This window comes from Ranitomeya imitator, chromosome 4, assembly GCF_032444005.1.
Source record: "Ranitomeya imitator isolate aRanImi1 chromosome 4, aRanImi1.pri, whole genome shotgun sequence".
Classification (NCBI taxonomy): Eukaryota; Metazoa; Chordata; class Amphibia; order Anura; family Dendrobatidae; genus Ranitomeya; species Ranitomeya imitator.
The window spans coordinates 354,464,995-354,489,475 of NC_091285.1; the positions used below are offsets into that span (position 1 = coordinate 354,464,995).

Below are 24,481 nucleotides of genomic sequence, written 5' to 3' on the forward strand. Positions count from 1 at the left end.
GACATATGGAAAATGTTATTTATTATTTATTTTATGTGGCATAACTATATGATTTAAGTGCATAAAAATTCAAAGTTTGAAAATCACAAAATTTTCGAATTTGTCAAATATTAATAAACGTAAATTATTTCGACCTAAATTTATCACTAACGTGAAGTAGAACATGTCACTAAAAACAGTCTCAGAATCATTGGGATGTGTTGAGGCGTTCCAGAGTTATTACCTCATAAACTGATAGATGCAAAGTTTTAAAAATGAGGCTCAGTCAAATTAATGTACAAAGTGGATCAATCCTTAAGTTGTTAAAGGGGTATTCCCACAATTACATTGATCTTTACAAGCACATCTTTTTCATAAATGTTATCCATCTCTTTATTCATTCTCCTAAATTACCCTTTCCCATCCTCTGTTTTCTTTTCATTGTTACTGACGTCATCTTTCAGTAGTCCGTTAGTTAGATCACGATGGGCAGTATAACCACATAGCCATGATTTCCTGCCTTCATTTCAGGACGAACATTCACAGGTTCATATTCATCCTAGCTCTCTGCATCATTGCTGGACTGCAGAAGAGTATGCACAGAAGATCTACTCTCTGTTATTTAATGCAATTGTCACCCAGATGTTGGTACTATTTGCTGCTGGAAGAATATAGTATGTTTATTTTTGCTATGAGGCAATTAAAACTGCTAATTTTGTAAAATTTGATTCTGTAAAGGCCCATGTAAGTTATTTTCAGAAATGTTTATTATTTTACATCTTTTAATATACATTTATATTTTAATCAATCACCCAGAAAAATAAACCATAATGAGAAAGTAGAGACATGTTTGGGGTGGACAAGTCCTTTAATTATACATACAGTACACTGGTATAGATTAAGGCTTTCAACAAGTGTTTAGTATTTTTGAGCTTTGTTATTACCAAGCATGGGCCCTCTTAGTTTAGATTTAATGAGAGGAAGTATAACTTTGCAATGAATTTGAATAATACGTGTCATAATTATGTTTACAGGATTTAAATAATCTAAAAGAAAAGTATGAGCTGCTGAAGGAAAAGTTAAAAAATCAGGACATCCCTCCAGAAATTTTAGAGAGGTTACAAAAGCTGAAGAAAAATGCTGAAGATCTGGTCAATGTTATAAATGAAAAATTTGAACGTATATCAGGTACGGTAAATATTCATTGCCTTATCGACAGGTCGCTGTAGTTTGTAGAATGTCGTAAGGCATAAGGGCACAGCAGGCAGCCCACGATGCCTTTCTGTGCATCTTCTACCATGGGGACACAGACATACCTATCTATATCACGAGGTTTCAGAACTTTGCAGTGGTCATATTCATGTATTCTTTATATTAACCCAGAGGAGAGGTAATAATTACCGAACACTAGTGGTGCAATGGGCGGCTGGAGCTGTTATAGGGGAATACTGTTACTTTTATAGGGAAACTTACATTGTGAGACCGAGACTGACAGTGTTACAGGGGGCATTGTGTGGTTGGCGTCGTTTTGGGAAGAATGATGTACTTTGTACTGTAGGGGGGAAGGTTTAATAAAAGATTAAAAAAAGTATTTGAGGATAAAATGACTGTTTAAAAAAAGCATAGCACCTTTTAGGGAAAATGGTAAGAAGAAACTCAGAGCACCTTTATTTTGGCCTTGACAGCCATATTTCCATCTGTATCGGACCTCCTCTAGGATCAGAAAAGTCAAAGCTGTCAATAATCGGGGCAGAGAATGTTGAAATATCCCATTGTACCATTGTTAATACATGTACATGTCTTAATATGCTGAATTTGAACGCAATGTGTTGTCTACATATCTCTTACATCTCTAGTACAACACTGCAATATAGTGATATGTGTGGTGGCCTTTTAGCTCTGATACTTTAAATACTTATGTTCCATTTCAATATATAACACACATGGTTCCTTTTATCCTTTATCCCATGAGAGGTATAAATATTGTACCAGGCACTGCCAGGATCTATCATGGCATATACCTCTTTTTTTGTACACTGCGCGTGCGCACTTTTATTTTACTTTTATTTTACTCATGGGACACGGACTCATGGACTCCCTTGTGCTTGCCCGCTGCCGTGCCTGGGGGGACTGTTGTGAATTCTGTTGTCGGGCTCCCTCCTGTGGTCATGAATGGTACTTTGGCTGGTTCTGTCCATGGACTTCCTCTGGTGGGTGTTTCTGAGTTTCCTTCCACAGGTGACGAGGTTAATTCGTTAGCTGCTGCTCTATTTAACTCCACTTAGATCTTTGCTCCATGCCACCTGTCAATGTTCCAGTATTGGTCTAGTTCACTCCTGGATCGTTCTTGTGACCTGTCTTCCCAGCAGAAGCTAAGTTCCAGCTTGTATTTCTTTGGTTTGCTATTTTTCTGTCCAGCTTGCTATTTTTATTGTTGTCTTGCTTGCTGGAAGCTCTGGGACGCAGAGGGAGCGCCTCCGCACCGTGAGTCGGTACGGAGGGTCTTTTTGCGCCCTCTGCATGGTCTTTTTGTAGGTTTTTGTGCTGACCGCAAAGTAACCTTTCCTATCCTCGGTCTGTTCAGTAAGACGGGCCTCACTTTGCTAAATCTATTTCATCTCTGTGTTTGTATTTTCATCGTTACTCACAGTCATTATATGTGGGGGGCTGCCTTTTCCTTTGGGGAATTTCTCTGAGGCAAGGTAGGCTTTATTTTTCTATCTTCAGGGCTAGCTAGTTCCTTAGGCTGTGCCAAGTTGCATAGGGAGCGTTAGGCGCAATCCACGGCTATTTCTAGTGTGTTTGATAGGATTAGGGATTGCGGTCAGCAGAGTTCCCACGTCCCAGAGCTCGTCCTTATTATCAGTAACTATCAGGTCATTCCGTGTGCTCTTAACCACCAGGTCCATTATTGTCCTGACCACCAGGTCATAACAGGGGACCTTGGGTGCCGGATCACATGGGGCCCCACGTGTTTTCCGACATCATGGCCCTGGTGGTGCAGACGCTGGCTAGTAATGCGGTCTCCATGGTTACATGGCCCTCTTTCTGGCCTCGGACATCATCACACATTTCCAGTCACAGTCTTTCTAAACTCACTCAGCACGTTTTATGGTATGCACCCTGACGAAGGTGTTCCGAAACGCACGTTGGGGCGGGCACACGAACCACCTGGACCCTCTGTCTTCCACACCTTTCAGGTAAATGGCTGGCTTCCTATTATGGTATGTTCACTGCAGCTCTAAAGGTGAGTATTATCATCTATGTACTCTTCCATGGACACCATTGGGCTCTATTCCACGCTATGTCTAGGACGCCATTAGATGTATAGATTCTGTTTCCTGACCTAGATTTACCTGACCAGCTGTTTATATTTATGTTATATTTTGGATTGTACCGCTATATCTGTTACTTTGTATTTAACTGGTTTAACTAGTTTTGTGGATTACCCTGTGGTCCAGTGTGCCCCCAGTATACAGTTTAAGTGTTAGCACATGTTTGTTCACGCATATCCTTGCCTATCATATGTTTACAATAAAGCAATTTTATATTTTTTCACAATTTTGGACCCTGTGTCTTTGGATTCCATTCCTCCCCCCAATATCCACACTTTCTGTAGTTTCTGCATAGAGATGAAGTGTATTTGACAACATGTAGTGTACAGCATGTTAAAAGAAAGGAGACACCAGGTATCCATTAGTGTGACTCGTCAGGCTAAAAATATAACTTTTGGTATAGTTTTTACTGTTTAACACAGTTTTGCAATCTAAAAAATATTCTTTATTTTTTTGGAGCTTTTACTAGTCCAGATAGTTCACATTAAATCTGTGTTCTTTACTTGATCCTTAATTTGCTCCCCCTATGCCTTGCACAAGATCTTCCGGGATGTACACAACCATCCTCAGCAACTTCAGCCCCTGCTCATTGCCTCTGACAGCTAAGCTCATGGAACTGTGAGATGGGACACTGTGCTGTTCTTAATAGCAATGCAGCACTGTGGCTCATCTAGTGAAGGAATTCTGTGGCTAGTAATGTAATGTAGCTCTGTGGCTGGTAGCATAGTGGGGTTTTGTGGCCACATTAAGCAGGGTGCACTATAAATGGCAACATAATGGTACACACAGTGTGGCTAGTAGATATTGACTTTCATGTATTACTTTGTCTGTGGTACGTCAACTAAATATCACCTATTGGATATCTACATTAAAAATGGCTTTCCTATTTTTTTGCTTCTAACTATTGCTGCATATTTTGTACCAAAGCATTTTATAATCCAAAAAGTACTGTACTTAGTAATTTTGTTAGTCATTACATTGGTGATCAGATGAGGCTAAGGTTATTGAAGGTATCGGTTTTACGCATAACGGTTATTTGGCCAAAAATTTCTTATTCTGATGGAATTCTTATATTTTTAAATGACTGAAATAAAGGATTATGATTGACATAGAAAGATCATGTTATTTCCAAATAAACTATGCATAGATTAAATGGTACATACAGGTGCTTACCCTCCTTGTGGAGTGTGTCAATGACAGCTTTCTGGACATCTATCAAGTCAGCAGTCTTCACCATGATTGTGGAGCCTACTGTAACATACTAAGGGACCTTTCTAAATGCTTAGGAAGCCTTTGCAGGTGTTTTTGTTAATTATTCTAATTGACAGAGATAATGAATTTGGGGTTTTCATTGGCTATAAGCCATAATCATCAACATTACCAGAAATAAACACTTGAAATAGATCACTCTGTAATGACTCTATATAATATCTGAGGTTCACTTTTTGTGTTGAAGAACTGAAATAAATTAACTTTTTGATAATCTAATTTTGTGAGAAGAACCTGTACAGTCATGGCCAGAAGTTTTGAGAATGACACCAAAATTATATTTTAACATGATCTGCTGCCCTCTGGTTTTTATTAGTGTTTGTCTGATGTTTATATCACATACAGAAATATAATTGCAATCATATTATGAGTAACAATAGGTTATATTGACAGTTAGAATGAGTTCATGCAGCAAGTCAATATTTGCAGTGTTGACCCTTCTTCTTCAAGACCTCTGCAATTCTCCCTGGCATGCTCTCAATCAACTTCTGGACCAAATCCTGACTGATAGCAGTCCATTCTTGCATAATCAATGCTTGCATTTTGCCAGAATTTGTTGGTTTTTGTTTGTCCACCCGTCTCTTGAGGATTGACCACAAGTTCTCAATGGGATTAAGATCTGGGAAGTTTCCAGGCCATGGACCCAAAATCTCTTTGTTTTGTTCCATGAGCCATTTAGTTATCACCTTTGCTTTATGACAAGGTGCTCCATCATGCTGGAAAAGGCATTGTTGGGCGCCAAACTGCTCTTGGACGGTTGGGAGAAGTTGCTCTTGGAGGACATTCTGGTACCATTCTTTATTCATGGCTGTGTTTTTAGGCAAGACTGTGAGTGAGCCGATTCCCTTGGCTGAGAAGCAACCCCACACATGAATGGTTTCAGGATGCTTTACAGTTGGCATGAGAAAAGACTGGGGGGAGCGCTCACCTCTTCTTCTCCGAATAAGCTGTTTTCCAGATGTCCCAAACAATCGAAAAGGGGATTCATCAGAGAAAATGACTTTGCCCCAGTCCTCAGCAGTCCACTCCCTGTACCTTTTGCAGAATATCAGTCGGTCCCTGATGTTTTTTCTGGAGAGAAGTGGCTTCTTTACTGCCCTCCTTGAAACCAGGCCTTGCTCAAAGAGTCTCCACCTCACAGTGCGTGCAGAAGCACTCACACCAGCCTGCTGCCATTCCTGAGCAAGCTCGGCACTGCTGGTAGTCCGATCCCGCAGCTGAAACAGTTTTAAGATACGGTCCTGGTGCTTGCTGTTCTTTCTTGGGCGCCCTGGAGCCTTTTTGACAACAATGGAAGCTCTCTCCTTGAAGTTCTTGATGATGCGATAGATTGTTGACTGAGGTGCAATCTTTGTAGCTGCGATACTCTTCCCTGTTAAGCCATTTTTGTGCAGTGCAATGATGGCTGCACGTGTTTCTTTAGAGATAACCATGGTTAACTGAAGAGAAACAATGATACCAAGCACCAGCCTCCTTTTAAAGTGTCCAGTGATGTCATTCTTACTTAATCATGACTGATTGATCGCCAGCCCTATCCTCATCAACACCCACACCTGTGTTAATGGATCAATCACTAAAATGATGTTAGCTGCTCCTTTTAAGGCAGGACTGCAATGATGTTGAAATGTGTTTGGGGGTTAAAGTTCATTTTCTGGGCAAATATTGACTTTGCAAGTACAGTAATTGCTGTTAAGCTGATCACTCTGACATTCAGGAGTATATGCAAATTGCCATTATAAATAATGAAGCAGTAGACTTTGGAAAAATGTATATTTGTCTCATTCTCAAAACTTTTGGCCATGACTGTACATTCAGCAAATATAGTAAGAGCAAAGCGGCAGACAAAATCCCAAACTGAATGTGGCCAAAGCTTAACAGGCATCCATAAACAGCAGCTTGGATTTTGTTAATGCACTTTGAAGACAAGCCCTACATTTCGACAGGTTGTAAAGGTAGAGATTCCAATAATGATATGGTAGATATCCAATTTATGCACTATAGCTCAGCTCTCAAATCCTACACTTTATTACTTTTCCTGCCTGTCTGCAAATAATGCATAAAACAGACATGCATCTACTATATCATAAACGTTTATACGAAGAAAGTACTTTTCCTTGACAGTTGGCTTTAAATGGTAGATCAACAAGGCGAGAATGTAAAACTGCCGGCTTAATTTAACAGTATTACTACATACCTTATTGAAGCACATGTAATTCCTAAAACAAGTAGATACGCATACTACAGAGCTAAACCACAGACCCTTACACTGGGAAATTCCCACAATATAGGATGTGTATGGTGGGTATATAAACAATGAGAACATAATATTCGGTAGAAGAAGCTGATTATTCCAATTACATGCAGACATCTGTTTCCCATAGTGGCTTGACATATTTTCATGTGAACCAGTTTCTCATAACTAAATGTGTAACTTGGATGAGATTTACTTTTACAAGAATTTGAGGCTCACAAGAGGGTGTATGTTTTACGTAGTCTTTTCATTCTCTTACCCTCCTGCTGTTCATTCTTGTTTTACTTTTTTGCCTGAAATACAATGGAATTAAAATGGAGAGATGTCTATGGACAGAGGTGTATCATTTTCTGAGCTGCTTAGAGTGGTTTGATAAAATCACTGTTTGATCAGCAGGTTATTATCATTAGAGTTTCTAATAAACCTGCTTCCAGGTAGTCAAGCATATTCATGAGCTCTGTATAACCTCATCCCTACTACTGATTGGCAGCTGTATGTGTACATTATACATGGGCAAAAACCTGCCAATCAGTTGTGTGGGCGGGGTTTTAGAGAGCTCAACATTCAAAGTACCTCTAAGGCTAGTTTCACATTTGCGTTAGAATCCGCAGCGTTTAGGCTGTGTGCACAAGTTGCTGATTTTTTGCGTTTTTTTTGCTATAAAAACGCTATAAAACCGCAAAAAAAAGCATACATTATGCATCCCATCATTTAGAATGAATTCTGCAATTTTTTGCAGAAAAAAACGCAGCATGTTAATTAATTTTGCGGATTTTTTGCGGATTTCCCACTATATAATGCATTGGGAAATGTCCAGAAAAATCCACAAAAAAAACCACACCAAAAACGCGGTAAAAACGCGCAAAAAACGCATGCAGATTTCTTGCAGAAAATTTCAGGTTTTTCTCAGGAAATTTCTGCAAGAAATCCTGAACGTGTTCACATAGCCTTAATCCGCAACCGTAAATGCAGGAAAAACCGCATTGGAACGCGTACAAACCCAGCGTTTATTAAACACATATGTTAACACATGCGTTTAAAAAAATGTGGCGTTTACACGCTTTTCCATGCGTTTTGCATGCATTTGCGTTTTCTGTACGCATGGTGTAAAATTTAACAGGAACAAAATCTAGATAGACAGACACCACCAATGGGACTACAGTGTGAGTGTATTATGGGATATCTTTATATAGACCCTTGGACTGCTGAAATCTTCACAGTGTGCTACTGTATCCTGTGTCATGATGGATCTTCGCATGGAGAGCTTTTATTTCAACCTGGATTTAAGCATCAAGCTGTTTCTTGCCTGTGCGTTTGCTTGGGAGCAACAAAGAAATAGAGAACGACAGAGAAGGACACGGCGTCAGCGTTTTTGGAGACACCCCATTATTGAATTCCGGGAGAGGCGTGGAGCCTATCACACGCTATATGGCGAGCTTAATGCCAACCCGGACAAATTCCCGGAACATACCAGGATGTCTCAAGGCTCTTTCCAGGAATTGCTTGGTAGTGTCCAAGGAGCCATTCGGAAACAGGACACCCAGCTCCGTAGAGCGATTCCACAAGAGGAACATCTCCTGGTTACATTAAGGTACGTAATAATTCTAAACAAATGCCAGTCATAATTATCATTGGTCTGCCATGTATTATTTGTATTTTCCTTTATGTCTTTAGCTAAACACCACCATAAATGGAATTTATTGTAATTTTATTTATTTTTTTTATTTCAGATTTCTGGCAACCGGAGAGAGCTTATCATCCCTCCACTTTCAGTACCGGCTTGGAATTTCCACCCTGTCTGGAATAGTTGCCGACACCTGCCGGGCTTTGTGGAATGTACTCTGGGATGAGTTTATACCCCTACCCACCTTGGACATGTGGCTTGAAATTGCGGAAAAATTCTGGAGTGTGTGTGATTTCCCCAACTGTTTGGGAGCAGTGGATGGAAAGCACATTCGCATTATCAAACCCACCAGAACTGGATCGGAGTACTTCAACTGCAAAAAATATTTTTCAGTTGTGCTCATGGCAATAGCAGATGCGGACTGTCGCTTCATCGCCGTGGACATTGGAGCTTTTGGCAGTGGCAATGACTCACAGACTTTCAAGAACTCGGATATGGGCCGACGTGTGTATGGAAGAAATTTTAATTTTCCACTGCCACGATCTCTCCCCAAAACTCAAGGCCCACTGATGCCATTTGTTATGGTTGGGGATGAGGCCGTCCAGATGTGTGAAAACCTACTGAAGCCATATTCCAGTCGGGACTTGAACCACACTAAAAGGATTTACAACTACAGACTGACCAGGGCCTGAAGAACAGTAGAGTGTACCTTTGGGATTCTAGTCTCAAAATGGCGCATCCTTGCGACAGCCATTAATCTAAAAATGGAGACAGTTGACGAGGTGGTCAAAGCCTCTGTGGTTCTCCACAATTACATAATGGCTAAGGAACGACCCAACATTGAACTGGATGAACCAGTTGCAAACCCATTGCCAGATTACCAGCATCACCCGTTGCGGTCAACAGCTGAAGTTCCTTCCTCTGGATCAACATGTTAGGGCATGTTAGGTTAGGCTACGGGTTGAACTAGATGGACTTATAGTCTTCCTTCAACCTTAATAACTATGCTTGTATCATCAGAAAGATGATGCCAGGGGCTGGCATTACTGCACACACACCGCGACCACTATGGGTGAGATACAGTCCTTTATAAGCTTTTATATGCATTCATGTTAGGGAACCCAGGATGGGACTCTTCATGTGTATGACTCACTATATATTATATTGCTGTGAACCTGTGATCTCTGGTCGTTAACCCTTAGGTGTGTTTGTGCGGTATTTTGGTGTTACCTGTTCCACCAGTTCACATAGTTACCTTACCATGACCCAGTTTGTTAGATTTTATTTATACTTTTTTGTGGTATACTGTTTAATAAAGATTGTTAACTTTTATACTTTACACGACAGTGTTGTGACTCCTCTTTCTGATGATACAAGTATATTGTATGGGAGTTCTTCTGTCCAGTTTTGGACACATATGTGGCTCTGTTCTAATTATTTAACCTTAATAACTATGTAGCTATGTAACATGCGGGACCAATTTGCTGCTTATTTTGATTCTGATATTGGACGTGTGGCATGGCAAGACAATATTGTGTAAAATTTCCTGTTGGGTTTGGCCCTGTACCAGTTATGTTTTAAATTTTAACAATATTTTTTGTTAATAAAATTTGTGTTTTGATATCTTGACCGGGTCTCCTATCTATTTCCTCTAAAAACCACTTATGTTGTTAGTGGAAAGGTAGTTGACGTCATTACGTCCTGATTCTGTTCTGCAGTATCTATTGGACCAAAGAGATTGGGTCACAAGGGCCCAATGAAAACGACCTAAACGTCCATATAGAATGATATATAAAAACATGTATCTTTATTAATTCAAACAATTAAATACACCAAAATAGAAAATATATATCACATTACAAAAAACAAGTGAGGTACAGCGCTGCATGGTGTGCACAGACACCACACAGGCGTGCAAGCATGTTAAGGGCGCAGGGATCCCAGGACAAATACACCTGCATTAATAAATGAATGGTCAAAACAACAAGAGGTTAATGCTCATTATATACAATCGTTTGCAATATATGCATCATAAAAAGAGCCATAATCACAAAGTACTGATCTACACAAGAATAAATAAAATACCTCTTAGTAGTAAGACGGGTGATATGTCACCGGGGTCCGTGCGCATATATAATGAGTTCATGACGCAGAGTTTTGTGCATCATGAACTCACTATTTATGACACGACATTTTGAGTATAGTTCTGCTTTGTATTACCGCCATTTTCTCTTCAGTCTGTGACACAGAATTAATCAGACTGAAGAGATTTTGAAGAAAATACAAGTTATATTTATTTTTGCCACCTCATAGCTGTATACCAAACACACAAAGCTGCAGTCTTGTACTTAATAACTACTGGAGCTATGATTTGGCAAAAAAATATAGTGTGCGGCGCAGTGTTTTATTAGGTGCACGGTGTGTGTTGCCGGCTGTGAAATACACAAATAAGCAAACAATATTGGGGACAAAAAACATTATTTATTTTTAAAACAAAAATAAAAATTAACTTTGCCTGTTTGGGGTAGAGTGACGGAATTGGGCGGTGTGTAGCTGTGAGGCCTGGCTAAGTGTGGACGACGCAGGGATGGCAGGAGAAGGGGCAATCAACGTAATGGGATCTGGGAGTTCGGGGATGGGGCTTGACGCATGAGAGGGCTGAGACACACTGGAAGGGTGAGACAAACCTGTCATTACAGACACACTGGGAGGTGAGGGGTGGAGGAATAGTGATAGTCCGCTGCTTTTTATTTTTTTCCCTTTATCTAGATAGTCTGGGGAGCCTTGGTGGGCTCATTTGTTCTGGCCTGGTCATGGTAGGCGACCTGTCAGGGTCCCGCTGGTGCAGCTGCATTGTGCTCAGAGAGTGGAAAGCCATGCCAGAGTCCTGCGCATCGTGGTGTTGGTAGAGCGGAAGGCCATGCCAGGGTCCTGCTGCATCAAGGTGGTGGAGCGGAAGGCCATGCCATGGTCCTGCTGCTGCATGGTGGAGCGGAAGGCCATGCCAGGGTCCTGCTGCTGCATGGTGGAGCGGAAGGCCATGCCAGGGTCCTGCTGCTGCATGGTGGTGGTGGAGCAGAAGGCCACGCTAGAGTCCTGCTGCTGCATGATGGTGGCAGTGGAGGAGGTCCAAGCAGGAGCAGCAGTTGTCATGGTGATGGCGGTCGGCTGTCCAACAGCACTCGGCATGGTGGTGGTGCTGTAGTGGTGTCCGGCACTGATTGGAATGGAGGTGGCCATGCAGTGGTATGCAGAAGAGCTTGGCATTGAGGTCAAGCATGACAGTGTTGGCACAGGTCGATATGCCTCCACTGTCTGCTGAAAATACCCACTCTGCTGCATAGTCTGCATGTAAGCAGCATTGCAGGCCTGCATGACACTAAGCTGGAGATCAGGAGTAAGGTGTTCCGACATGCCCTGTTCAATTTGATTGAAAAAATTATGTGCTGGCCTCTGGAAGTCGGCTTTCACTTGGTCAAGGCTTTTGGTGACCTCCTGGATACGTGTATTCATATTGTTTATGGCACTATTCAGTCAGTCACCCATCACCTTGAGTCCATCATGAAAGACCGAGATAAAGTGCAAAAACTTGGTCATGAGTAATGTGTCCGAGGCCCTCTGACCCTGCCAGGAAGAGCCCCAAAAAAAGAGGCAGAGGAATGGGACAGGGGAACGCCTGATGGACCAGCTTCCTGGTCTCCAGTCTGTGTGGCAGGCCCACTGCAGCGCTGCCGGAAGGTTGGGATGGGTCCGTGGCTGTTTGATGAAGGACTGCTCCAGAACCAGGGTCAAGAGTGCTGCTCCATGTGCTATGAAAAAAGAAGAAAAAAACACATTACTACCAAACATTTACAATAGTAAAGCACCTGTGGAATAGAAAAATACAGATTAGGCAATCCAACACAACCCTTTGCACCACAAACAATACTTACATTCTCTGGGCAAAGACTGGTCTCAAAAATGCAAGGATGCTATGATACTTGTATTTGCGGATCCTTGCTCCAGAACCACTAGGAAGCCGGCTCTCTTGACAAAGGTCCTTGTTGAAATGATCCTTCATCGAACGCCAACGTGTTTTGACTTTGAGCACTGTTGAAAAATATAAATAATGATTAGACAATGCACTTTTAACCATGATCACACAACTATGTATGATAAGAGAAACTCCTGAGAGTTTCTCTCATCACACACAGTTGTGTGATCCCGGCCAAGGTCACTGCTGCAGCACACTGCATTGCAATACTTACAAAATGCATTTTGGACCCTAGTTGGGGCATTGTCCCAGCCATCCCACATCGCTTTGGCCACCTCATTCCATAGTCACCGGATCGTCACGTTGTCCGAGTGCTGGGGAACCTGGGTGTCCGACAACGTGACTCGCTCATGGACCATGGAGATTAGGAGGTAATTTTCTATGAGGTCCTCATACTGTTCTGGAACCTAAAAAATAAAGACATTAATGTAGGAGACATTAACATAAGGAAAAGAAAGAAAACAGAGACAGAAAACTGGCATGAATATTGAAAGTCAAGAAAAACAGGAGTCAGGAAGGAAAAGGTAAAGAAAGAGGAAAGTAAAGAAATGAACATTCAAGAATAGTAAAGTCAGGACACAATAAACAGTCAGCCACGTATACGTACATGCTGCCACCTTGCCATCCAACCGTGAACCCGTTGCTCCCGCTCAGCCTCTGCCGCAGTGGAAGAAGTGCTCTAAAAAAAAGGAAAAAAAAATTGTCATGCGTAGATGCGACAGTGAATACTTACCAATCTGAGGAGGTGAATACTCATTTCACTGACATATTCGGCTTTTTCAGGCCCAGGACGTTGCTCCTCCTCAGAAGCAGATGACATTCTGATGCATACAGAAAGCCAAAAATGCCAGAAATTAGGACATATAGAGATAGAAAATAAAGACATTGGCTAGGATATACTCACATTGTTCAGTGTCTTGTTTGCTCCAAGGTTCTTGCCTGCGTCTGCTCCGCTTCTCTGTCTGCTTGGTAGTGATCTGCAAATGCCCTCTCCCTCCTTTTATCAGTTTGTATGTGGGGGGTGGCTAATCAGTGAATAGACATGTTTTCCGGTGGTGCAACGCAAGCGTTCACAAATGCAAGCAATTGCATGTGCTTGCGAACGCATGCGTTCACATAGACCGTAATGCGTTTTTTGGCTGCATTCCTTCCGCTAATAACCGCATACGTTTCTAGGTGGCAAATTGACGCCTCTAAAATTACTACATGTAGCGTTTACTGTGCCAAACCGCAGACGACGAATAGACGCATGCGTCGTCTAACGCGGCAAAACGCAACCAATCGCAGACACGTGTCCCTAATATTAAAGATAGGAATACACGATGCATGCGGATAATTGCGGCACAAACTTTGCGGACACAACCGCAAATGTGAAACCAGCCTAAAACCTCAGCAGATAAAATGGTGATGTAATGACCAAGCCGAACGTTCCCTGAAATCCACCCCCCACACGGTGTCCGCAGCCGAAGGAAATATGACACACACCGGTCTTGGGGATAACAGTTGCTTTTACTTTAGTAGGAACGTGAATTATAGCTTGGAACAAATAAGGAACAGTCTCTCAAGGATAGCCCACGGCAATTACAGTTCACACTTAGATGCTGAGATGTGATTGGGGTCTGGAGCTTTAAGAGCACTCGACAGTGTATTTTGATAGCTTACAGAAGGAGGTAGTTCCTGATGTCGGTTGTAAAATTTTAGATGAACCTCGGTAGGTGACTGGCATTCAAATTCTTTTATCAGGCCAGTGAGGATCTGTTCTACCTGGTCTATTCAGAAAATGGCCAGGAAAGGACTTCTTCAGCTGCTGGACCTTCAAGCTAGCCCACAAGAAGTTGTACCCGCTGATGGGGAGAAAGTGAGAAGAGCTCAAGGGTGTACATTAGCTTTTCTTTCAAACCAGCAAGTGTCTGCGGATCTCCTCTGTAGATTGGGAGACTAGAGGTTCCTATGAAGAATGGCATGCCAGTGGCCATGACAGGGGCTGGAGCTGGGTTGTCGGCATTAGCCTGTGAAACTGAAAAACTAGCTGATGACGATGATGGTGCAGAGTTAGTGGACTCTGCCTGATCATTATGAAGAGGGTCAGATATTTTGGTGTTAATAACATTACTGTCTCTTTAAGAATAAGGACGACACTGTAGCTTTAAGAAATGCACAATTACATAGCAACACAGTTTGTGAAATGGAAGGCTCCCCCCTCTTGAATATAGCACTGCTGGAAATGAGAATTTGCACTTATCTGTATAACTTGGGAGGCAGGAGAGAAGATAAGCAGTTGCAGAAGTCGGCTGCCGCACGTGTGCCACACTGATGTGCTACGTGAGCACACGGACACGGAAAATTCCGGTACCGATTTTTCCGATACCGGAATTATCTGGACGTGTGAGACTGGCCTAAGTCAGTGTCTCCGGTACGTGAGGAAACTGTCACCTCACGTACCGGAGCCACTGACGTGTGAAACCGGCCTAAAGAACATTCTAGACTTGCCTGGAAACAGATCCAATGATTACTTAAAGGGAAGGACACACTCTCGACTGGGTGACTACTGTGATTTTATCAAATGAAAGCAAGCAGCCCAGTAAGTTATACATAGCTCGCATCATGTTCTCTGCCCCTACATTATGCTCCTCTCAGATGGAGCAGCAAAAAACAGGTGTCAGATTCCTTTAAGTTCCCAGACAAAAACTGCATGGCATATAAGTCTCCTTACGCCGACATGACACTCTCCAAAAGGATAAACTTTCTGCCTTAGGACAGAGACACACTGCCGTATTTCTCGTGCGAGAATCGCATCTCGTACTGGCTGTCGGCTCTCCTGACCTGAGCTTGACAGCTGCATAGTAATCCATCATGCTGTCATGCTCAGGGCAGGAGAGATGCTGGCTAGTCCGTACAGTGCGATGCGATTATCGCACGAGAAATACGGCAGTGTGTCTCTGCCCTTAAACCTATTATTAGAGGCCTCTCTACCAGCCAAATCAGACCTACTACTTTCCACTGATGGAGGGTCAACACCCAAAACATGTGTCTATGGCCGGCTTCACACTCAGCGTATGAAAATACGGTCCGTATATTACGGCCGCAATACGCTGAAATGTCCCGAAAATAGTGGTCCGTAGCTCCTCCGTAGGCAGGGTGTGTCAGCGTTTTTTGCGCATGGCATCCTCCGTATGTAATCCGTATGGCATCCGTACTGCGTGGTTTTCTCGCAGGCTTGCAAAACCAACATACCGCTATAGAAATGATCCATGTGTCCCAAAAAGAAAAAAATATATATATATACTGTATATATATATATATATATATATATATATATATATATATGTCAGTAGACACATATATGTATATATATTACTATTTTTTCCAGCGCTATACAGCTTGAAAGCCGGTAATTCAATTACCGGCTTTTTCTTTCTCCTTCCTAAAAGCCGACATGATTTGAGACATGGTTTACATACAGTAAACCATGTCTTCTCTCCATTTTTTTTGCAGATTCCACACTACTAATGTCAGTAGAGTGTATCTGCAAAATTTGGCCGTTCTAGCTCTTAAAATAAAGGGTTAAATGGCGGAAAAGATTGGCGTGGGCTCCCGCGCAATTTTCTCCGCCAGAGTAGTAAAGCCAGTGACTGAGGGCACATATTAATAGCCTGGAGAGGGTCCATGGTTATTGGCCCCCCCCTGGCTAAAAATATCTGCCCCCAGCCACCCCAGAAAAGGCACATCTGGAAGATGCGCCTATTCTGGCACTTGGCCACTCTCTTCCCATTCCCGTGTAGCGGTGGGATATGGGGTAATGAAGGGTTAATGCCACCTTGCTATTGTAAGGTGACATTAAGCCTAATTAATAATGGAGAGGCGTCAATTATGACACCTATCCATTATTAATCCAATTGTAGTAAAGTGTTAAATAAAACACAAACACATTATTTAAAATTATTTTAATGAAATAAAAACAATGGCTGTTGGAGTATTTTATTCTACGCCCAATCCAGTCACTGAAGACCCTCGTTCTGTGAAAGAAAAAACATAATAAACCAACAATATACTTACCCTCCGCAGATCTGTAACGTCCAACGATGTAAATCCTTCTGAAGGGGTTAAAACATTTTGCAGCAAGGAGCTTTGCTAATGCAATGCTACTCCTCTCTGCAAAACCCCGGGGAATGAGTCTAAATATAGATCAATGAGCTATATTTAGCTTCATTTGCGGTGAGGCGCCCTCTGCTGGATGTTCATAGATCGTGGGAACTTACCTAGAAAGCCTGACTCTACTGACATTAGTAGTGTGGAATCTGCAAAAAAAAATGGAGAGAAGACATGGTTTACTGTATGTAAACCATGTCTCAAATCATGTCGGGTTTTAGGAAGGAGAAAGAAAAAGCCGGCAATTGAATTACCGGCTTTCAAGCTGTATAGCGCTGGAATAAATATTAATATATATACATATATGTGTCTCACTGACATATATATATATATATATATATATATATACCTATTCTATGTGTACACATTTATTCTACCTATTCTACTGTAAGCTGTCAGTGTGATTTTACTGTACACCGCACTGAATTGCCGGCTTTTCTCTCTAACAGCGCTGCGTATTTCTCGCAAGTCACACTGCTTGTCCGTGTGTAATCCGTATTTTTCACGCTTCCATAGACTTTCATTGGCGTATTTCTTGCGCAGTACGGTGACAAACGCAGCATGCTGCGATTTTGTATGGCCGTAGAAAGCCGTATAATACTGATCAGTAAAATACGGCAGATAGGAGCAGGGGCATAGAGAATAATTGTGCCGTATTTTTTGCGAGTTTTACGGACGTAGTTTCTGCGCTGTTACGTCCGTAAAACTCGCAAGTGTGAAGCCGGCCTATAAATGAAGTTTCTGGTTTGGCTTCCCACTCGAAATCATATGGCAAGGCTCGATAAAGGATCAATATTGACTTTTAGGATCGCTATATCCAATAGGTGGCGCTAGAGTTCTTGTTCTTTTACTATTTGCACATTGCAGAGAAGTAAAATTAATAATAACACTATATTACACAATTCACTGAGAGTGTCATTGCAAGATAAATAACATTTCTTCTGAGATAAGACAGGGATGTGAAAGAATTTCAACAATTCACCCTCATTCACTGCTTTACTGATAATGTTCACTTTTGTGTACATACCTGGATTTATTATCACAGTCATTAACTACTTCAAAGCTGGCAAGAGCCTTGCAGATTGTCATCAATGCAGCTTTTCTTTTACAAATTTCAGACACAGGAGCAGATTTACCAATATTATCTGGCATACACATACACCGCAAGACGTTTTTAGAATATGGCGCACATTACTGAGCAATCAAATGTGCAATCTACTTTTCCTAAATTTGAAGAAATTGATACATTTTAGAATTTCGGCTTGTGTAATTGGGGTGTGTAATCATAACTAGAAGTGACATTGGCTCCAAAGCAAATTTTTAACCCCTTCATCATGGGGCCACATTCCATTTTTGCATTTCATTTTTTCCTCCCCTTCCTTCCAGAGCCCTAAGTCTTATATTTTTCTGTCCATATAGATATAAGAGGGCTTGTTTATTGCAGGATGAGTTGTACTTTTGAATGACACTATTCATTTTACCACACAGTGTCCTGAAAAATAGGAAGAAAATCCATTTGCGGTGAAATTGTGAAAATAATGGAATTCTGATATTGTTGTTTGCAAATTGTTTTTACGGTGTACATTTTGTGGTACAAATGACCTTGCAATATGATTCTCCACATGAATACGTTTAGGAAGATATCCAACATGTCCATTTTTTATTACTATTAGGCTGCCATCACACTATCAGTATTTGGTCAGTATTTTACCTCAGTATGTGTAAGCCAAAACCAGGAGTGAGTGATAAATACAGAAGTGGTGCATATGTTTCTGTTATACTTTTCCTCTAAGGCCGCCGTCACACTTGCAAGTTTTACGGACGTAAGAGCGCAGAATCTACGTCCGTAAAACTCGCAAAAAATACGGCACAATTATTCTCTATGCCCCTGCTCCTATTTGCCGTATTTTACTGATCAGTATTATACGGCTTTCTACGGCCGTACAAAATCGCAGCATGCTGCGTTTGTCACCGTACTGCGCAAGAAATACGCCAATGAAAGTCTATGGAAGCGTGAAAAATACGGATTACACACGGACAAGCAGTGTGACTTGCGAGAAATACGCAGCGCTGTTAGAGAGAAAAGCCGGTAATTCAGTGCGGTGTACAGTAAAATCACACTGACAGCTTACAGTAGAATAGGTAGAATAAATGTGTACACATAGAATAGGTATATATATATATATATGTCAGTGAGACACATATATGTATATATATTAATATTTATTCCAGCGCTATACAGCTTGAAAGCCGGTAATTCAATTACCGGCTTTTTCCTTCTCCTTCCTAAAACCCGACATGATTTGAGACATGGTTTACATACAGTAAACCATGTCTTCTCTCCATTTTTTTTGCAGATTCCACACTACTAATGTCAGTAGTGTGTATCTGCAAAATTTGGCCGTTCTAGCTCTTAAAATAAAGGGTTAAATGGCGGGAAAAATTGGCGTGGGCTCCCGCGCAATTTTCTCCGCCAGAGTAGTAAAGCCAGTGACTGAGGGCAGATATTAATAGCCTGGAGAGGGTCCACGGTTATTGGCCCCCCCCTGGCTAAAAATATCTGCCCCCAGCCACCCCAGAAAAGGCACATCTGGAAGATGCGCCTATTCTGGCACTTGGCCACTCTCTTCCCATTCCCGTGTAGCGGTGGGATATGGGGTAATGAAGGGTTAATGCCACCTTGCTATTGTAAGGTGACATTAAGCCTAATTAATAATGGAGAGGCGTCAATTATGACACCTATCCATTATTAATCCAAAACTAGTAAAGGGTTAAATAAAACACAAACACATTTTTTAAAATTATTTTAATGAAATAAAAACAATGGTTGTTGCAGTATTTTATTCAACGCCCAATCCAGTCACTGAAGACCCTCGTTCTGTGAGTAAAAAAACATAATAAACCAACAATATACTTACCCTCCGCAGATCTGTAACGTCCAACGATGTAAATCCTTCTGAAGGGGTTAAAACATTTTGCAGCAAGGAGCTTTGCTAATGCAGGCTGCTCCTCGCTGCAAAACCCCAGGGAATGAGGCTAAAAATAGATCAATGATCTATATTTAGCTTCATTTGCGGTGAGGCGCCCTCTGCTGGATGTTTATAGATCGTGGGAACTTGCCTAGAAAGCCTGGGAGCTTTCTAGGTAATTTCCCACGATCTATGAACAGCCAGCAGAGGGCGCCTCACCGCAAATGAAGCTAAATATAGCTCATTGATCTATTTTTAGCCTCATTCCCTGGGGTTTTGCAGCGAGGAGCAGCCTGCATTAGCAAAGCTCCTTGCTGCAAAATGTTTTAACCCCTTCAGAAGGATTTACATCGTTGGACGTTACAGATCTGCGGAGGGTAAGTATATTGTTGGTTTATTATGTTTTTTTACTCACAGAACGAGGGTCTTCAGTGACTGGATTGGGCGTTGAATAAAATACTGCAACAACCATTGTTTTTATTTCATTAAAATAATTTTAAAAAATGTGTTTGTGTTTTATTTAACCCTTTACTAGTTTTGGATTAATAATGGATAGGTGTCATAATTGACGCCTCTCCATTATTAATTAGGCTTAATGTCACCTTACAATAGCAAGGTGGCATTAACCCTTCATTACCCCATATCCCACCGCTACACGGGAATGGGAAGAGAGTGGCCAAGTGCCAGAATAGGCGCATCTTCCAGATGTGCCTTTTCTGGGGTGGCTGGGGGCAGATATTTTTAGCCAGGGGGGGCCAATAACCGTGGACCCTCTCCAGGCTATTAATATCTGCCCTCAGTCACTGGCTTTACTACTCTGGCGGAGAAAATTGCGCGGGAGCCCACGCCAATTTTTTCCGCCATTTAACCCTTTATTTTAAGAGCTAGAACGGCCAAATTTTGCAGATACACACTACTGACATTAGTAGTGTGGAATCTGCAAAAAAAATGGAGAGAAGACATGGTTTACTGTATGTAAACCATGTCTCAAATCATGTCGGGTTTTAGGAAGGAGAAGGAAAAAGCCGGTAATTGAATTACCGGCTTTCAAGCTGTATAGCGCTGGAATAAATATTAATATATATACATATATGTGTCTCACTGACATATATATATATATATACCTATTCTATGTGTACACATTTATTCTACCTATTCTACTGTAAGCTGTCAGTGTGATTTTACTGTACACCGCACTGAATTACCGGCTTTTCTCTCTAATATACAGTGGGGCAAAAAAGTATTTAGTCAGTCAGCAATAGTGCAAGTTTCACCACTTAAAAAGATGAGAGGCGTCTGTAATTTACATCATAGGTAGACCTCAACTATGGGAGACAAACTGAGAAAAAAAAATCCAGAAAATCACATTGTCTGTTTTTTTAACATTTTATTTGTATATTATGGTGGAAAATAAGTATTTGGTCAGAAACAAACAATCAAGATTTCTGGCTCTCACAGACCTGTAACTTCTTCTATAAGAGTCTCCTCTTTCCTCCACTCATTACCTGTAGTAATGGCACCTGTTTAAACTTGTTATCAGTATAAAAAGACACCTGTGCACACCCTCAAACAGTCTGACTCCAAACTCCACTATGGTGAAGACCAAAGAGCTGTCAAAGGACACCAGAAACAAAATTGTAGCCCTGCACCAGGCTGGGAAGACTGAATCTGCAATAGCCAACCAGCTTGGAGTGAAGAAATCAACAGTGGGAGCAATAATTAGAAAAGGGAAGACATACAAGACCACTGATAATCTCCCTCGATCTGGGGCTCCACGCAAAATTCCACCCCGTGAGGTCAGAATGATCAGAAGAACGGTGAGCAAAAATCCCAGAACCACGCAGGGGGACCTAGTGAATGAACTGCAGAGAGCTGGGACCAATGTAACAAGGCCTACCATAAGTAACACACTACGCCACCATGGACTCAGATCCTGCAGTGCCAGACGTGTCCCACTGCTTAAGCCAGTACATGTCTGGGCCCGTCTGAAGTTTGCTAGAGAGCATTTGGATGATCCAGAGGAGTTTTGGGAGAACGTCCTATGGTCTGATGAAACCAAACTGGAACTGTTTGGTAGAAACACAACTTGTCGTGTTTGGAGGAAAAAGAATACTGAGTTGCATCCATCAAACACCAAACCTACTGTAAAGCATGGTAGTGGAAACATCATGCTTTGGGGCTGTTTCTCTGCAAAGGGGCCAGGACGACTGATCCGGGTACATGAAAGAATGAATGGGGCCATGTATCGTGAGCTTTTGAGTGCAAACCTCCTTCCATCAGCAAGGGCATTGAAGATGAAACGTGGCTGGGTCTTTCAACATGACAATGATCCAAAGCACACCGCCAGGGCAACGAAGGAGTGGCTTCGTAAGAAGCATTTCAAGGTCCTGGAGTGGCCTAGCCAGTCTCCAGATCTCAACCCTATAGAAAACCTTTGGAGGGAGTTGAAAGTCCGTGTTGCCAAGCGAAAAGCCAAAAACATCACTGCTCTAGAGGAGATCTGCATGGAGGAATGGGCCAACATACCAACAACAGTGTGTGGCAACCTTGTGAAGACTTACAGAAAATGTGTGACCTCTGTCATTGCCAACAAAGGATATATTACAAAGTATTGAGATGAAATTTTGTTTCTGACCAAATACTTATTTTCCACCATAATATGCAAATAAAATGTTAAAAAAACAGACAATGTGATTTTCTGGATTTTTTTTTCTCAGTTTGTCTCCCATAGTTGAGGTCTACCTATGATGTAAATTACAGACGCCTCTCATCTTTTTAAGTGGTGGAACTTGCACTATTGCTGACTGACTAAATACTTTTTTGCCCCACTGTATGTGTCTACTGACACATATATATATATATATATATATATATATATATATATATATATATATATATATATATATATATATATATATATAGACAGTATATATATATATTTTCTTTTCTTTTTGGGACACATGGATCACTTCTATAGCGGTATGTTGGTTTTGCTAGCCTGCGAGAAAACCACGCAGTACGGATGCCATACGGATTACATACGGAGGATGCCATGCGCAAAAAACGCTGACACACCCTGCCTACGGAGGAGCTACGGACCACTTTTTTCGGGACTTTTCAGCGTATTACGGCCGTAATATACGGACCGTATTGTTTTACGCTGTGTGTGACGCCGTTCTAATTGTTCCACTCCTGGTTTTGGCTTACAAATACTGAGGTAAAATACTGACCAAATACTGCTAGTGTGACGGCAGCCTTATTATAGTGGTGAAAAAAATCAGAAGTTTGCAAAATAATTTCTTTGGGGGCTTGTGTCACCATTTTTTGAGACCCGTAACATTTTTTATTTTTCAGCTGTTGGAGCTGTATGATGGCTTATTTTTTGCTGGCTTAGACAATGTTTTTATTAATATAATTTTGGGATAGATTTGACATTTTGATCCCTTGTTACAGCTTAAAAAAACCTTAATTTTGGCAATCTTGATTTTTTTTTTTACTGATCGGATTAGTTGTTTTTATATTTTGCTAGATTGGACTTTTCTGAACGTGGCGATACCACATACCTGTATGTTTTTTCTTTTTTTAATATCTTTATTTTCAATGGAGGAAAAGGGGCTTGATTTGAACTTTTAGATTTTTTTTTATTTTTTGCTTTGCACTGATATTGTTAGCTCCCTTAGGGGACTTGAAGCTGTGATAATCTGATTCATTCATTCCCTCAGTGGCTGCAAACTCTGCTCTTGATTTTTTTCTGGAAGCCTCAAAGAGAATGAATGGAGCTGTGGTCAGACGTCCCACCTGCCACAGCATTTTAACCCTAGAATGCGTGACCATAGAAATCTACACTATTACGTACCTGGGGCCTTTAAGGCCTGTTTTCAAATAACATGGAATAACTCAAAAAAAATTTTTTTTCAAAGTTATTTGAAAGTAAGCATGCATTCCCACTAGCTCTGGGGTCCGCCTGGACGGGATTTCGTAATGGATCTGACCTCCTGGTGACCCCGGCTAAGGCTGGTAGAACGCGTACCTGGGGCCTCGCAGGCCTGTCAGGTTACTTTTTTATTATTTTCTGTAAAACTACTTTAGTTACAATTTTGAAACTCTAGGTATTCCTCAGCTATATAGTTGTTAGTAATTTCCAGTTGTTCGTATATTTTTATGTTATAGGCATTTCGTATAGCAACGCTTTTTTTGTGACTACCCCATATTCACGTACCTGGGGCCTTTTAGGCCTGTGTGCAAATAACATGGAATAACTCAAATAAAAATACTTTTCAAAGTTTATTTTAAATTTGCAAAGTAAGGATGCATTCCCACTAGCGCTGGGGTCCACCAGGAGGGGATCCGTAATGGATCTGACCTCCTGGTGACCTCAGCTAAGGCTGGTGGAATCCCGGCATTCCATCAGCCTTAGCTGGAGTTACCAGGAGGTCAGATCCATTATGGATCCCATTCTGGTGAACCCCAACGCTACTTGGAACATAGCCTAAGATGTGTATAATTCAAAAAACAAATTATGTACATAAAACAACAAAAATGTAACTAAACGGGCACGCCCAATATATTCACTCAGTACAATTTTTTATGATGGATACATTTTTTCTTATAAAAAGTTTTTACATAAAGTCTGTAGCAAACTTGGTGCAGGAATATTTATTTTCCAAATATAAAGAAAAAGAAGGGTGGCACTGCTCATAAACGGTAACCAGTGATATGTCCACAGGTCTCAATTGTGTGTATATCAGATATAGAAATTGCAGCTGTGAGAATCCTGACCCGGGTGCACCTCTTCAACAGAAAACACTAGAGTCCATAGGTAAGAACAAATGAGGGCACTCACCGATCTTCATAGGATTCAAAACTTTATTA

The 24,481-nt window shown here is 41.4% G+C and overlaps 1 protein-coding gene across 1 annotated transcript in view; it reads left to right on the forward strand.

Moving 5' to 3' along the window:
* The window catches only part of LOC138674514 (laminin subunit beta-4-like), a 341,174-nt gene that overhangs the window by 283,263 nt on the left and 33,430 nt on the right, over nucleotides 1-24,481 (forward strand). Inside the window, exon 41 of the mRNA XM_069762342.1 lies at nucleotides 1,014-1,167. Coding sequence (XP_069618443.1) covers nucleotides 1,014-1,167 — 154 coding nt within the window. The remainder of the gene's footprint in view (nucleotides 1-1,013; nucleotides 1,168-24,481) is intronic.